Source organism: Rhinatrema bivittatum, chromosome 9, assembly GCF_901001135.1.
Source record: "Rhinatrema bivittatum chromosome 9, aRhiBiv1.1, whole genome shotgun sequence".
NCBI classification, from domain to species: Eukaryota; Metazoa; Chordata; class Amphibia; order Gymnophiona; family Rhinatrematidae; genus Rhinatrema; species Rhinatrema bivittatum.
In genome coordinates, this window is record NC_042623.1 from 6,749,195 (window position 1) to 6,766,547 (window position 17,353).

General features: G+C 43.6%; 1 protein-coding gene across 1 annotated transcript in view; it reads right to left on the bottom strand.

The window, feature by feature from the left end:
• The window catches only part of SEMA3D (semaphorin 3D), a 263,507-nt gene that overhangs the window by 63,013 nt on the left and 183,141 nt on the right, over positions 1-17,353 (bottom strand). The window contains exons 9-10 of the mRNA XM_029615995.1: positions 1,220-1,334; positions 870-939 (exon numbers count right to left, since the gene is read on the bottom strand). Of these exons, the coding sequence (XP_029471855.1) occupies positions 870-939; positions 1,220-1,334 (185 nt within the window). The remainder of the gene's footprint in view (positions 1-869; positions 940-1,219; positions 1,335-17,353) is intronic.

Sequence of the window (17,353 nt, forward strand, 5' to 3'; positions counted from 1 at the left end):
TTACATCTTTCTTTGGTTCAGTGCAAGGATAAAGGCGAGTACCAGAAACTGAGAATCGTATCCAGCATCCAGGTTCATTCCTGTCACACTGTGAGCACTCCCACCCTCCAAGTCACATCGAGATACTTTTTAAGTGACTCAGCCATGCTACTAATTCTCCTGACACTGTCAACTATGTTCAGCTTTAGAAATACTGCAAGCAATCGATACGTCTTACACTAAAAGTGTTACTTTCTGGGGTACTGCATCCATGCAGGGATGTAAGAAACCCAATGGTGTGAAAGAAAGACTCCTACTTGCATGCAAAATGAATCACGAACATGCCCGAAGGTCATTAAATCTTTGGTATTTAGTAATAAACTGGGGAACCGTGGCCCAGTTGCATAGCAGAAATTAGATACATCAACACGTTGAGGCCAATAATCAAAGTATCTGTAGTTTAGGAAAATCCTGAGGATAGATTTTACTGAAATAATCTAAACAGTACGACACAGGGAGTTTTGCTTTAGTTACTACCCCACAAAAAATACCTGCATAAATCTGTATCTGCTTTTTGTGCAGGGATTTAAGAAAAACTACCTGCATAAGTGTTTCCCTCAAGCTAATCCTGCCCCAGAAATGCCTCCAAAGATACGAGGGTGAAAGTATGTGTGCTCCTGACAGACGTGGGCACTTTTCTCTGCGCTGATGGTGGGGAATAATCCAAAACCCCATGCCTGCACTAAAGCAGTTATTTATTCTTGGAAAGGGCTTTCACCACGGCCCTCCCTGTGTATGGATGGACAGATTGATGGACATGGCAGAGTCAATAGGAGCATTTGCTTCCTCGTGAAACAGAATATCATACAGAAGCAGTGACTTGGACCTACCTTGTGGTAGTGAAAATGCCGTATACAAGAGGATTCCTTTCATCTTTCGTTGGAAGCAGGAATGCATCTTCTGCATGGGGAAAGATTGGAAGTTTGGAAAATAGAAACCTTAACATGCTCAATAAATTACTGATGCTCGTTAAGTTTAAAGTTTACAGCTCCTACCCCCTCCTACTAAAATGAAGTATTAAATGTGTTGTAAGTTGTTTTAAAATGTGTGCAATGTTTACCTGCCACTCCAGGAGTGTATCTGACAAGGCCATTATTATATTCTGGGCACTGATAAACCTATGGAAATCCAATCTGCAGACAATAAATAAATTATGAAAATGATCGGGATGGTAACTTACGTAGTTCATCGAAATAGGTGTCTCCCCCATTGACGCCTGGGATCGAACACACCAATCTCGCCTTGAGAAAAGTCGTCCACTTGTTTATTAGGCTGCGTTGACCCCCTGCATCATTCTATCAGGAAAAAGGTTATTATATGAATATAATATTGAAATATATTCTTTATGGAGCAACTTAATAAGAATGTAATGGAGCTTAACAAGCATCACAAGTGTTGCACACCTGCCCTTATTAATTCTAATCTTATAGACCAGTGGTCCCCAAACCTGTCCTGGAGGGCCACCAGCCAGTCGGGTTTTTGGGATATCCTCAATGAATATGCATGAGAGAAAATTTGCATGCACTGCCTCCATAACATGTAAATTTTCTCTCATGCATATTCATTGGGGATATCCCAAAAACCCGACTGGCTGGTGGCCCTCCAGGACAGGTTTGGGGACCACTGTTATAGACTCTGTTGGATCTATGAAAGATCAAAGCTCTCAGTAAAGACGTGGAGCATTTGCACTCAACAGTCTATGAACATATAAAAGACATTGGAGCACAGATAATTACTGAAGAAGACTTTTAACTGCGTAGCATTAAGTATTGTCGTGTTAGTCACCTGAAAACATAGGACAACTGAAAAGCATAGATAAGGGTGAATTTTCAAGATATTTACACTCATAATATTAGTATATAACAGGGTAATTTTCAAAAGAAAATGTAACATACTATCGGAGCAATTTTCAAAACCCATTTACCGATGTTAAGTGCACTTAAGGGGGGGTAAATCCTATGGACAATTCAATAGCATATACTGTAGAAATTTTCAAAAGCCCAAGCAACACGGGCACAGTACATTCACACATGTAAAAACCAGTTTTAAGCATTTAAATGCTTTTGAAAATCAGGCCTTATGTATGTAAGTAGCTTGCACTCGCATACATTGTATTTTAAAAACATCAAAAATACACATGCATTTTTGGTCTCACGTGCAGATCTATGCGTGAAAAAGGGGGAGGTATAGGGACATTACAGGGTGGGGCAATGAGCTCCATGTGCAAGTTGCTACTTTATGAGATGTGAATACTTTGGTCAACTTATTCAGTGGCTCAGTTTATATCTGACTCGCCTATTGCTTATTATTGGTTGGGTCGGAGGTCTGGGGTGAATGCAGAGGAGAAGGATTGGGTTAACGGGTGGAGGTTTGAGATGCACAGACTTCTGCACCTAAGTAAGTTTTTACATGCGTGAGCCACTATTCTTTTCAATCGTTAAATCTACTCACATATGATTTATAAATAGGCGGGAAAACTGCATGCTTTCCATGCACTGGAGATATTCACAACTAAAGAAACAGATGCACGTATATTAGGGGGTAGACTTATGCTTAATTTGTAATCTGTGCTTATCTGATACATAGGTTAGAAAGTACTGTTGTGGATCGCTGCTTGGCCATCTGTGTGCCTGTATGGGGCCACGTAGAGTACTTTGAAAGTTACCTTCCAAATGTTTAGCTTTGTATATTAGATCAAATAGTGAAGGATGAGTTTCAAGGTTGATGCTAGGAATTTATCTTTTTTTTTTTTAAGATTTAAGAATTTGAGGCAGGATACAATACAAGACAAACATACAAATTAAAAGGAAAATTAATGTATCAAACCAACATTGAACTTTAGTAGCCTCAAACATTTTCAATGAGTTTTTAATAGGAAATCTGTGCCCCCCCCCCCAATATGATTTCTTTAATCGCTGCTTATCACACTTGTTCACAATTTCTAAACACTGTTGAGCGGTTATATGATAAATATTCACACGTCCACTCTCATGTGCAAATCCAGAAACACAAATAAGCTTGGAAGTTAATCTCCCTGAGGGTCATTTTCAAACAGCACATGTAAATTAGGCATCGAATATGTGCATAAATTAACATCAATTTTCAACGTGGACATAGGCTCAAGTCAGCTCTTAAAATTCTCCCACCAACTTTAGCCACCCACAATTACACCTGATGTTACATGCGTGAAAAATTTTGGGGGAAAATTTAAGGGCATGGTTATGAAAATATCAAAATATGCAAATGAGGCCAAACTCCTGTTCCAGCAATAGCTATGCTCAGTCTGGGTAAATTTATGCTCAAGCAGGTGGGACACATTTAAAAGGATTAATATCCCGCCCCTTCCACAATAAAACATGCACAGAATAAGAAAAGAAACTTGGGCAGACGGGAGAAATGGAGAACGTGAAAGCTTCCATCCAGGCCATGCATAAGTGCACTAACAAAGCTTGCACGTCGCAGGAATCACGGAGGCACTGCACATCAGTTGGCAATTTTGTAAAAGGCATTTCTGTGGGTAAAACACTACTTTCCACTGTAGAAATGCCTTTGGGGTTCATTTCAGAAAAGGTTTACTACCCGTGGGACCTGATATCCAAAACGGCACTTTACTCTTTACAAACTGAAAAATCATTTTGACCTAAAAACTAAAAACAGAAAATACTCTGCAGTTGGAATACATGGAATTTTCTTTACTTCCAGGCATGAGAATGTAACAGAATTAATGTATTTATTGAGGCTTTCATGTATTTTTTAATGCGAACGGAGGGATCCAAGTCCATGAATCCATGCAAACCACAGCAATTAGTGGAGTCGACTTCTCTTGTCAACACTAATGATTTAAATCCAAGTTTTACTCCTCCAGAAAAGTGAGGTTTGGAAAGATACAGGGTTTCGTTTGAGTCCTTCCAGACCAGTGGGGATGGAGGAGAAACGTTTAAGAAATGCAGGATTACATTTTATTCCCTGTATCAAAAAAACGTGTTTCTAGGAGTAAATGGTTGAAACTTGAAGCGCTATGGTTTGGAAAGAGAAGTGTGATTCTTCTTATTGCAGTGGACGTATTTTTTGAAAGAACAGATCATTCCTGCGAAGAGGTTTCCTGTGTAACTGTGCAGAGGTTGGAGTCAGCTGGGGGTGCTGGATCACACGAGGCTGGCAGATCAATAGGATATTAATTCCCCAATAAGTTTCCCACATTTTTTCAATCCTGAATGAATTATCCATGGATTGGGCGGGGAAGTCCATTTACGACGCCATTAATTTGCTTCCTTCAGATTTAATCATACCCAGCAGAAGTCGATGCAGAAGTTACCCAAGTCAAGGATTTTTCAGTCCTTGCAGATTATATTGGAAAAACATGTTGCATAGTTCTCTTTTGTATTGCACACGATCCTGGCTTATTTTCCTTAGGAAATAAGATGCTTGCAGGGAATAGTATAAAAGAACAACAAACCTATGAATAAAAGTAATGCAGCCATGATAATAAATCCTTAAAAATACTGGGGAGGGGTTGATAGGTTGACCGTAATTAAAAATAAACAAAGCAGAAACAACTGGATGCATAAAGTAAGGTCAAAGGTGAAATCCATCAACTGTCAGCCAATCAGAAAGCCAGAACCTGGACTGAAGTTTTGTAGGGAATGGATTGCAAGCACTTAGTGGCTGCTTGATAAATTTACTGATGTCTCGGAGCACGACCTTCCGTGTCAAAGTTCACGTCAGCCAGTAATGGAGGCTAAGCTGACTAACTATGTTGACTGTGTAATAGATCGATCTTCTCTCAGTGACACCTGTTCAGCTTTTTCCTCCGGGGCTGATTTTTTATTTTTTTATTTTGTTTTTTGGTGGTGAGAAGGAAGATTACTCTTGCAAGAAGTATCTTGCTCATATTGGCAGAGACCTGGAGAGAATGGCGCCTCATATCCAGCCACCAGATTTATTACACTGGTGTCAAGGTTGGCAGGTCAACATCTACGACACGGCAGCAATGTATAAAACCAACTGAACACACAGACACAGAAATGAAGGTTAGCGAAGAAAAATAGAACATATAGAAGGCCACCTTGTTTTTATTTGTGAACCTTTATATTTGTGTATTCAAGTGGATCCACGTGGCAAGCACGCAACTCTACACACAGAGACGTTGAGAGGAATGAACAAAAAAAACCCTTGTAGGTTATCATCAATATACAGGAAGATTTGCACTCGTTCTGAAACGTCTCCAGGCCAGTGTGGCAGATCCTCCGAAGCAGAGCTACCCCCGACCCAACGGAAAGTGAGCAGTCTGCATTGTCAGGAGACAGTTTGACTGATCATCCCATTGCTTGCCTCAGGGATACAAACCATACACAGAGACAATCAATCTCCACTCTTCCCTGCTCCAATATTTCACATCTGAACTTTTGTCCTTTCAATTCTGTTCAGGCACTCCTTCTTCTGTTCTCGTCTTATAAACACAACACAACGTATTGGAGTTGAAAATGCAGAAGTGAAGGCCAGTAAAAGTGCAAATGAGCTTTTACTAAGTACAAACGCAGAATAACACTAAACATCGCTTGCTCTAGTATTTGAAGCGCTATAGGAAGAGAGAAATCAGAGCAGCTTTGGTTGTTCCTTCCGACTTGGTCAAGTCATGCTTTGAAATATTGAGAATTTTGTTCTTGCATGATATTTCTACCCTGTATTTTGAAAGTATCACATGAGCATTCCCCTTTTCTTGTCTCACCCTGTCCTGGTAATATTCTGTACCGAGCACATCACGAATGTACGTAGGACACAGCCATGAGAAGCAGCAGCAGCAGAGGCATATCTGCTCCCTGCCTTGAAACTGTGTAAGCCTCCCTGCTCCCATATCTGCGACTGCCAACCAAATTTCACTCGTACATTCACTGCGTTCCCTACAGTGCTAGTGCCAGAGCTAGAAATGTGACCTGAATTTAAACATCGATATACGAGTTTACATCCAGTGTACAGGACCTCTCTTACAGGCCTATAAGTGCTGATAGGGAGCATGCAATTGTACGAAACCAGTCAATGATTTTCAAATATAGAAACAACATGAGAGCAACAAGACAACACAGAGAGAGAAACCCTCACCAGTTGCTCATTAAGGCAGCCCAATATGTTTAGTCAGGTTCCGGATTTCTGTACGGCAATGGGATTGCACAGCAGCCCTCAACATCTCTGCATCTGCTCTACCTCCGACCTCAGCCCTAGAGCCGATCGGTCGCTTTTCAGTGAATCGTAAGCAGGGTCAGTGTTCCCATATAATTTGTGCTTCCTGGAGAAGTTGTTATGCAGATAAAAGGTGTGAACCTCAAATGAGCTTGAAAAGTCTACACGCTGGCAGGGATGGTAACATTGAAACTGGCAACGCATGCATCGGGGATTTCATATCTTGCCCGTGCATGTGCGTACATGTTGTAAAATAGCCTGGCCGGGCGCACATGCGCGCCAAATTTTAAGTGGGGGCGCGCAAATCCCGTTTCTACTGCGAACGTTGGGGGATTTTAAAAGAGGCGCCCACCCACGCCATTCCCAGTTTACCAGTTCATCTACCAGTGTGCCCAATTAGCAACTGGGTTCTCCCCCTCCTCCCCCCCCCCCTGGTTTGATTACCTACATTTCCCAGTTACCCCAGACCCTTTAAACCCCTCAGAAATGGCTCAGTCCTTTTCTTTTATGACCTCCACCTCATCTATGCAGCGGGGGACCTTGGTGCGCGCCGGGGCGTGTCAGTATTTATACACGCAACTCTTGGCCAGGTCACCCCAACCAGACCACAGCATTTCCGCGCATATTTGGGCACTATTTAAAATCCGCGTCGACTGCGTCTCGCATCTCCCAATTTAAGCGCGCTCTGGGCTTTTAAAAATCACCTTCAGTTGTGCACATTTTTTAATCTCTCATGTACTTGCATAATTTACTCCACCAACCAAAATACACCGCCTAGAATTGCATTTTACTGCAGTTAAAAGGATGCACGTTCTCTTACGGGACTGCCAATCCATGTATGCAGATTTAGCTAGGCTACTGTTTGTAACCCTGCACTACTTGACTTTATCTATGTAGATCACAGCCACGTTTTTGAAAAATTATCCTTCCAATGCCCCGAGGCAGGATTGGACGCCGTGCTTTGCTTGGTTCTGCGTGATATTCCTAGTTGATTGCTTGACCTGTTTCTCAATGGGGATATATCCGACGCTGCGCTAGTGCAGCCGCGCATTCTGTGTCAATGACGCATCCAGAGAGATCACTCGAGCTTAGGGTGCAAATCAGCTGCCTTAAATAAACAGATGTAAGCATCTTTTTTTTTGCAAACTGTGGAACGCTGAGGCTTTGGTCATTCACACAGTGTTGTATTAAAAGTTTTACCTTTCCAGACGTAAAATAGGCCTTTGAAAGAGTAATAAAGCAGTTACATATCGAAATGCCGATGCAGGCCCTAAGGATACTACAATAATAGTAAGCGGTTCCGAAAAACAAACCCTAAGAAAATTGATTATATTTGTACACTTATTATGAATAGCTAATTTGGGGTATGTGCAATGGAAAAACATACAGGAGGACCTGCTAAGCATGTAGTTAATCATCTCATGAATACAATTACAACGCACAAATCCGTAAAGGTCCTTATTGATTTATTGACCACATAAACTGAGCCACAGGAGAGGAAGATGAATTGCAGTTCAAGGCTAGTAATTTCAATGGTTATTCAGAGAAAATTCCTGGCATGAAGAAGGAGATGCTGTGAGCAAAGCAGAGAGAGCTGATAGCAGGGAACATTGGCCTATGGAGACTGGTGGTGACTAACAAGACATAACATCAGATAAACGCTGAACAATGCAAGGTCCCAAAGGGGGCTTTCCTCGAAACAACAACAACATTTCTAGTGGGAAACCACCAGATGATTTTCATTACAAACACTGCAGCGCACATATCAATAAATTACCTCTAAATCAGTCACAGTTGGCTCAGAAGGGTACATGTAATAGCCAAGGCAGCGCGCCTCGTTCCATATTCTGGATCACTCCGCTTTCTTAAAGAAAACGAAATGGTAGACTTTGTTTCTGTTTTAAATTCTGTGTGACAGGTCTTGGATAGGATTCTTGGTGGGGGAGGCTACATAGCTGTCACTTGGGTGCCAATGGAAAGTATGGAGAGTGCTGGTGAGAACGGGGATGTTATAGCATGGCAGGAGCGGTCAAACGCTGCTAATTATCCCTGGAAGGTGCAGTATTCCGAATGACCACTAGATGGAATCCTCTGGGGTAAAATGACCTTAGCAGGTGGAAGAGCGACTCACAGCTCTAATGGGGTGTGTTTAAGAGGATGGGGACAGGACAGAGGGACTGTTCCTCCAGTATATATTAATGCTGGGTTTTAGGTTTGGCGGGAGAACCCACCCAGGGAGTGGATTCGTCCAGGGTGGCCTTTCTTCTGAAAGGGCAATACAGGGGCTTTCCTCTTTAATGGGAAAGACGCAAGGTGCTGATCTGAGTGGAAAAATTGGAGCAGGGACACCCGGGAAATCCCTCTTTACTGCTTATCTGGGAATCAAGACGAGACATTTGGAAAGGATACAGAGCTTCAGAGAAAAATGCTATGGAGGCAATTTTCAAAAGGTTCTATGTGTGCAAATAGGCTTTGAAAATTGCTACCTTCACATAGGTAAACTTCTGCGAAAGTTCATTCCCATAGGGCTGAATTTCCAAAAGTTTTTACATGCACAAATGGGCTTTTGAAAATTGCTATGATATATGCTAATTTTATGTACATAACTCCTTTGAAAATTGACTCCTCAGTGAGTGAGTACTAAAGTATCTACTGAAGTATAATTCAGGATAAGACTGAGCCAAAGAAGAAAAGGTAAGTGAGGTGACCAGATCTATTGGAGAGGAGAGTGGGAAAGAGTTTTTGTAAGTAATTCCACTTGTCAAGGGGAAAAAGTATATAATGCTTGAAGAGCTACTGGGCCTGATTTTCAAAACATTTATAGGCTTAAAACTGGGTTTTGCATCTGCAAATGCATTTTACCAATGTAAGTGGGCTTTTGAAAATTGCTACAATATGTGCCAGAGAACTGTCAATAGGTTTTACCCCCCTTAAGGGCACTTCATGCGGGTCAGTGGCTTTTGAAAATTGCTATGATAATACGTTACGTTTACATGCGTGACTCCTTTGAAAATTCACTGGAAAATATTTAACTTTTCCTTGTTTTTGTAACTAATGCGGCCTAGTTGTGTAAGGCTACGTCCCCTGATTTCATCAGTGACTGCCACTTTATGTCCCATCCTCTGGCTGCTGGTATTACAAAAGCATAAACGTTGTGCCTGTCTGAATATTGTCTTTGCATTGTGTCCCTGAATCACAGTCTGTGGAGGCGGCTGGGACCCAAGCAGAGGGCACCGTAGAGGGGATCCCTACGCCCTCCCGCACCTGGGCCCCGGGTTCACCGCACCCCCAGATCCTCTCTCATTCGGGCAGCTCACCTCATCCTCCATTGCCTCAGGTACAGCGTTGGCCTGTGAGCCCCCCGGGGACAGGGAAGTACCCGCGGTACCAGGATGCGATCCAGAAAAAGTGGAAAATAAATAAATCCCAGGTTCAGGTAATATTTACCACAATCTGTGATTTTGGAGTTCATCTCAGGAGAGAAGATTTGCTCCGATGTCTGAGATCTGCGAGCTTGGTTTCCTTTATGTGGCCCCCAGCCCCTGATTTGCAGTTTAAATTGGGACTTTTGGTCCCCCTCTTGAACAGCCTGGGACCTGTTTATTAAGTCTTGGTAGATCGGTGACTGTTTCACTGCAGAGAAAATTCAGCTGAACTTCCTGCACTGCAGGACTGGAGTCAGCAGTTTGATAAACCCTGCGCTACTTCTCCTCGTGTTGCTGCTCCCAGCCTCCCCCATCCTGGAGCCACCAGGCCTAGTCAAGCCGTACCGCCCTCCTCTCCGGAAATACTGGTGGTCAGGATATCCGCTCTGTACCCTTTTCGATGCAATAAGAAAAGAGAGTTTCCCCCCTCTCCAGTTAAGCCCCATCTCTTGTTGCCAAGACCTGTCCCTTTGTAAAAAAATAGGCTTTCCCCCTCTAGAAACGCCCACACCCCTTGACCAATGTTCCCTCTGTGCACAGCTTTTATCCCTCCTCCCCCCTCCCCCCCACCATCACCACGCAGGAAGACTGGCAGGGTCATGGTTGAGCTCAACCCACCATGGTCCAAAGCAAAGAAGAGCCCCAAAACTCCAGGTGCACTTCCTCCTTCCTGCCCATGTGACCCCCAAAAGAAAAGAAATTGCTAGAGCTGCGCGGGCAGGAAGGAGGAGGAGCATCAGCCTGTGTGCAGAAGAGGAGCAGCGTCTGTTGCAGGGCCATCGCGGATTCCACCTCGCTGCAGCTGAGGAGTCCCACACATTGACTTGCAAAGAGGAAGCCCAGAGGCGAGAAAGAGGCTGAGGCCCTGTAGACTGTATGTGTGTGTGAGAGTGAGTTGAGAGACTGTGTGTGTGTGTATGAGATGAGAATGATATCCTCTGTGAGTGTATATGAGACAGCATGTGTGTGAGAGCGTGTGTGTGTGTGTGTGTGTGTGTGTGAGAAACCATGTGAGAACCTGTTTGTGTGAGAGACAGCATGTGAGAGTGAGAGCTTCTAAATGTGTGTGTGTATGAAAGACAGAGACAGCATGTGAGAGCCTCTGTGTGTGTAAGAGAGATAGCATGTGTGTGAGAGCCTCTGTATTTGTGTGAGAAAACATGTGAGAGTGAGTCCATGTGTGAGTATATGTGAGAGTGAAAGCATGTGTGTGTATGTATGTGTGAGAGAGAGAGAAACAGCATGTAAGAATGAGAGCCTGAGTATATGTTTGAGGGAGGAAGGGAAGAAGACAGGTACAGAGAGAAAAGAAACAGAAAGAAAAAAAGAGACACTTTAAAAGGAATTGGTAAAAGACCGAGAAAGGCAACGTCGAAAAATAAAGCCTGGGACCAACAGATTAGAAAAATAAGATCAGACAACAAAGGTAAAAAAAAGTATTTTAAATTTTAGTGATTGGCATAATTAATCTTTGGGAATGTGCATTTCTTATATTTTTCTATTTTGTTCTTTCTTCAATATTCCACTGTTCAGAGTCTGGTTTCTCAGGTTTTTCATTTTATTTTTGTCTGTATGTTTCTCTTTCTAATTTGTATTCTCTTATTCTGTAGTAGGTAAGGATGTGTCTGTGTTCTGCATATGTAAGTTAGGTACAGTATTTCTGCTGGCGTGTAGTTTTTCTGTTCTGTTAACTCCAGTAGGTGGTGTATTAGTGTTCTAGGGCATTGCTGCCATATCATAGATAAGGCTGCTACCGTTTGAGCTGTGAAATAGTGCTGATATGGTATGGCAAGGTTCTAGGTGACTTTTTTTATTTGCAGGGGTCTGTGTTACTTCTCAAAGTGTTTGGCAGTGAAGGGTTTGCAGTTACTGAGATGCGTATGTGTGTGGAAGAGGAGAATTGAGTGAATTTGCATGTGCGTGAGAGTCTGGGACGTGAGTACGAAAAATTAGAGTGCGTGTGTGTGTGTTTGTTTGTGAGAAAATTTGTGTGCATGCTGCTACCAATGTTCCCTCTAAGGATTTGGTTGCTTTGAGCATAATATCGATAGGCTTTTTGCATCAAAGAAAGTAGTGTTCATAGGGTAATAAAACAAAATGTTTTTGCACACAAAAACCTATTCCTTAGAGGAAGCATTGCCCTGGACCAGTACACAGCGGGATTTTAGCTGCGTATGTTTACTGCTGCTCGTGGTAGAGTGTAAGTCTGCATAAATCTCTCTTTAGGCCTAAAATGACAGGGTGAGGGATCCAGGTCACTGGGGGGGGGGGGGGGGTGTCAGGCTGAAGAATCAGAGGGGTCTGGATGACCTCGACATAGACTGGGCAAACTGGTGGAATAATTAGTAAAACTGGGAATGTCCTTCACATGAGCATGTTTTTAAAATCCACTTATGTGTGTGCGTTGAAGCCGACAAAGTCCTAAGGAAGATATGCGAACTACGTTTGCTCGAGTATTGGTTTGAAATTAGGAGTGCGCATACACAAGGTAGGCATATTTTAAATCATACCTGCGCAACTGCATGCATGATTTAAAATTCCTGTGTATGGGTGCCCACTGGTTCATTTTAAAATTACCGTCTTGAAGTACAGAAGCCAGGGAGGCCAAAATACCACAAAAATAGTCATTCCCTGGTATATCTCAGCAACCCGGAACAAAACCAATAGTTTGATTTTTTTTTTCATGTTCCACATAATCTGCCTCTTCCTTTTTGTTCAAATTTGAATCGGAACAGCCTGGAGTCTTTTGTATTGCATCCCATTCTGTGCTACACCTGTGTCTTGTCTTTAATGTAATCCCAACTAAGGGTAGACAACATACAACCAGTTTCCAGGAATCCAAAAACCTTTCCCTTGCCACTGGAATTTATTGAAAGTGGTTGATGATGTCATGGGCCAGGCTTAGAGAGTGATCTTTACAGCACAGAGGGAACTTTTCCTCTCTGTGGATGAAGAAACAAGTGAATGGTGTCCTCATAGGCTAGCGCCAGTTACAAACAGCTTCGTCCACACTTAGGATTGGCGGTTCTAATGATGCTAAATGAAGGTATCCGTAACAAGTTTCACTTCCACAGGCTTCCATAACAAACAGGCAGACAGTACAAAACCAAAGTACCCTTAGAAGCACAACAGATCCCTCAGCATGGGGAATTCATTTAAGAAACTTCCTGCACAGTTTATCTGAATAAAGATCAGTCACTTACTCAATGTTTTCAGTTGAGATAAATGATGAGACGTCCGTGAAGCAGGTTGTCACCATGAGTCCGCCTAGGGGCTCTCTAGAAAGAAGCTAGGGGCAGGGTTTTGTTACTACTCCCTCCATGGAAAAATGTTTTCTCCAGTGGTTACTGCATCAGGGAGAACAGACAGAAAACAGGCAGACCAAAATCCACAGGCCAAAGGGCCACCTTCACTGCAAGTCTCACCCTTTATACCACTAGATGTCACAGCTGACCCCATCAAGACTTAAACAAACACAATAGAGGCACTCTACTGTCATTGCAGACACCATCAAGACTTAAAGGAACAAACCCAATAGAGGTACTCTACTGTCACTGCTGACACCATCAAGACTTAAAGGAACAAACACAATAGAGGCGCTCTACTGTCACTGCTGACATCATCAAGACTTAAAGGAGCAAACCCAATAGAGGCGCTCTACTGTCACTGCTGACACCATCAAGACTTAAAGGAACAAACACAATAGAGGCACTCTACTGTCATTGCAGACACCATCAAGACTTAAAGGAACAAACCCAATAGAGGTACTCTACTGTCACTGCTGACACCATCAAGACTTAAAGGAGCAAACCCAATAGAGGCGCTCTACTGTCACTGCTGACACCATCAAGACTTAAAGAAGCAAACTCAATAGAGGCGCTCTACTGTCACTGCTGACACCATCAAGACTTAAAGGAGCAAACCCAATAGAGGCGCTCTACTGTCACTGCTGACACAATCAAGACTTAAAGGAACAAACCCAATAGAGGCACTCTACTGTCACTGCTGACACCAAGACTTAAAGGAGCAAACCCAATAGAGACACTCTACTGTCACTGCTGACACCATCATGACTTAAAGGAACAAACCCAGTAGAGGCATTCTACTGCTGAAACAACTACAATCAATTGTTTTCTATAGGTAGAGATTAAGTACAGTTTACATAGAGGTTAAGCACAGACTTATTAGGACAAACACCACAGTAGGGGCAACTGATTTATTTCTTTTGATCTGATATCTTTCAACATTTTTTTTTATTTCTACACACACCTTTTCAGTGTTAGCTCAAGGTGAATGACATTCAAGTTTTCCCTGTGCTTGTAGGGCTTATGATCTAAATTGTACATGATACAGTAAAGGGTGACGTGACCTATCTAGGGTCACAAGGAGTGCCCTGGGAGAAACAGGATTTGAACCCTGGCTTCCTTGGTTCTCAGGCTGCTACTCTAACCTCTAAGCGGCTACTCCACACACCATGCTCTGCTGCCTTCCCAAAATATTCTCAGATCTCTTCCTGATATTTGTAATAAGGAAGCAAATGCTTTAAGAGGAAAGCCACAGGAGTAAAGCAATCTTTGGACTTTTCTGTTTTAACTGAAAAAGTGTTCATTATAGCATGCGCAAAAACCATTTAAAGTGTGCAAAAATGATTTTGTGCCTGCGAAAATGACAAAACCAAAATGAAATGGAGACCTGAAGAAATACGGCCCTAGGAAATGGTGCAAATGGTGTTTTGTGTCAGTATAAAGGTTCTAGATGAAGTATGAAAAGCTGTTTTCAGTAAGGGTGGGCCTTTGTTTGCAATGAGCTAGGAAACACCAATGATATTTCCTATTCCCACTGCATTTCAGGAGTAAAAAAAAGATAGGAAAAAAACACAAAATGTTGTGTGGTTCTTCTTATCTTTTGGGGGGGAGGGGGTTTAAATAAAAAACAGATCCTGCCCCAACCCTTCCCATTTATTAAAATATGGAGCCTCCCCCCACACACACACACACACTGACCACTCCAGGGCTGACCAAAAATCCCTGGTAGTGTAGCAGGGGGCCGGGAGTGACCCCTGCTAGACCACCAGCCGCCCTTTGCCTCTACCCTGGGACGGGGCTACTGGTGCCATTGGGCAGGGGCAAAGGTCAGCTGGCACCATTTTGCGCAATGGCAGCTACCAGCCCAGGAGTGGGAGGTCACTCCCGGGCCTCCCGCTAGACCTGTAGGGATTTTTGGGTGAGTTCTGGATAGGTCTGGAGGGTGGGCTTAGGTGGGCTCCATATTTGAATAAATGGGATGGATTGGGATGGGTTCTATGTCTTTTTCTTTTTAAATAAATGAAATGGGAAATGAATTAAAAAAAAAAAAACGATCCAGAGGGGGATCTGAAATGGCCCACCCTTGGACCAAAAATGAGATTGCAATAACATTGTTGTAGGCTAGCACCCTTAGGGGCGAATTTTAAAAGGCCTGCGTGCCGGCGGCCTATTTTGCATAGGCCGCCGGCACGCGTAAAGCCCCGGGACGCGCGTAAGTCCAGGGGCTTTCAAAAAGGGGCAGGAGGGGGCGTGTCCGGGGGCGTTCCCGAAATGACGCTGCGTTTTGGGGGCGTGCTGCGGCGTTTCGGGGGTGGGCCCGGGGGCGTGGCGCCGGCCCGGGGGCGTGGTCGAGGCCTCCGGACCAGCCCCCGGGACCGGAGGACGGAGCGGGGCTGCCGGTGACGCGCGCAAAGTTACGCCTGCTTTCAGCAGGCGTAACTTTGCCAACAAAGGTAGGGGGGTTTAGATAGGGCTGGGGGGGTGGGCGAAGGAAAGTTCCCTCCGAGGCCGCTCCGAAATCGGAGCGGCCTCGGAGGGAACAGGCAGCGCGCGCTGGGCTCGGCGCGCGCAGGTTGCACAAATGTGCACCCCCTTGCGCACGCCGACCCCGGATTTTATAAGATACGCGCGGCTACACACGTATCTTATAAAATCCAGTGTACTTTTGTTCGCACCTGGTGCGTGAACAAAAGTACGCGATCGCACAAGTATTTAAAATCTACCCCTTAATGTTTAGTGCTAACAGGGACAGATTTTTCCAATCTGCATATAAAACCTTCTAATAAACTTTGCCTAAATGAAGTAATAATAGTTTGTTATCACTGTAGTTCAGCTGCTGAAGTATATCTGCAGCTATTTAATGTGCGTTGAGAAGTCCTTTGGCCATTTTCTCAGCTCCCGGTTAATTCAGTAATGTTTATTTATATGAGGCTCCCTGCTTGCAGCATTGCCAGGAATAGAAGCGAGAGGCAAGCAGGGGCAGTGATTCCTAAAAATGCACCCCGTTCCCCACTGAGTAATCAATACTTCAAAATCAGTCTGCGGTCCAAGACGTCCGGTGATGATGCATGCGATGTTTCCCATTAGAGGGAACCCCTTTCATGGCATTGGCACAATTTACGTTCTTTTAAAACAGTAAAGGAGGGTTCACGTAGCACAGATTTGAAACTTGCACACAGTAGCACCACTTCAAACACTTTAAAGGAAACCTCAGCCAGTCTGCATGGAGTTCCTGGGGTCCTGCTTTGCTCTTTCTGGGTGTTCAGGGACTTTCGGTATCTTTGACTTCTTTTGGCTAATTCTGGTATTGCCCCTATAAAGGATTTCACAGCCTGCTAGAGCTATCCATGCTGTATATACTACCACTACACTACTGCTAATACTGCTAGGCATTTCCATAGTGCTACTACACGGATGTAGCACTACACAGAAACAGGTAAGAGACAGTCCTTGTTCCATGGAACGTACAGTCTAGTCAAGACGCACAGGCAAGGCAAAGAAATCAGAGAAGAGGTTAAAATCAACAAGGGCATGAATGGGAAGGAGCAGAATCAGGTGGGTGATTGGGTGGAATTAATTCAGGAAAGACTTCATTACCTGCACAGAACAGCAGGAAATCAGGCCCTTACCTTCCAGATGAGGTGGGTGGCTGCAGGGAATGGAAAGTGGGAGAAAAAGTCAGAAAGAAATTGCATTGTTCATGCATTGTATGTACTCAAGAAACTGCAGACAACCAGGCAGCCAGTTGCAACCTTACAAGCTGGACAGTGCAACGCGATGCATAAAGAACATATTTTCACATGCACTCCGGCACTGCCCAAGAAGCTGGCGATCCAGGGATGTGCTCTCATAATGATTAGCAAGCATTAAAACTCACTGAGTGCATGTTACCATCATTTTACAGACACAGTAAAAGGAAATGATAAATGCACACCCCTACCCTAGAGAACAGGTGGCAAAGTAAACCTTGCCAAAGTCACAACAGGTGGCTGTGGAAGTTGGGGGATCCGACCTTAGCTTGTTGGTTCCCAATAAGCTAAGGTCTAATACTAAGTCACTCCTCGTGCTACAGCCTAGAGCCCAGGAGTCCGAACACTCACAGGCCAGAGCTCAGCTCCGCTGCCTTAGAAAGAGCATTTCTTTCCTAGGTTGAGAAATCCTTTGCAGAGGGGTTTCACAGAGACATATGGAGTCCGTGTTTATTCTGTCCCGTGTGAGAAAAAGTGGCAGAGGTCTCCAAATAATCTTTGAACTTCTAGGTTTAGAAATTAAAGTCTCATAAGCTGAACAAATATACAGCAGCTGCTGCAAATTATCACTCAGCTGGTAAAAAGTCCATAATATAACAAATAGAAAATGTCGTTATGGGAATAACATAGTCCTTGTTTATAATTTAACTTTTTTTTT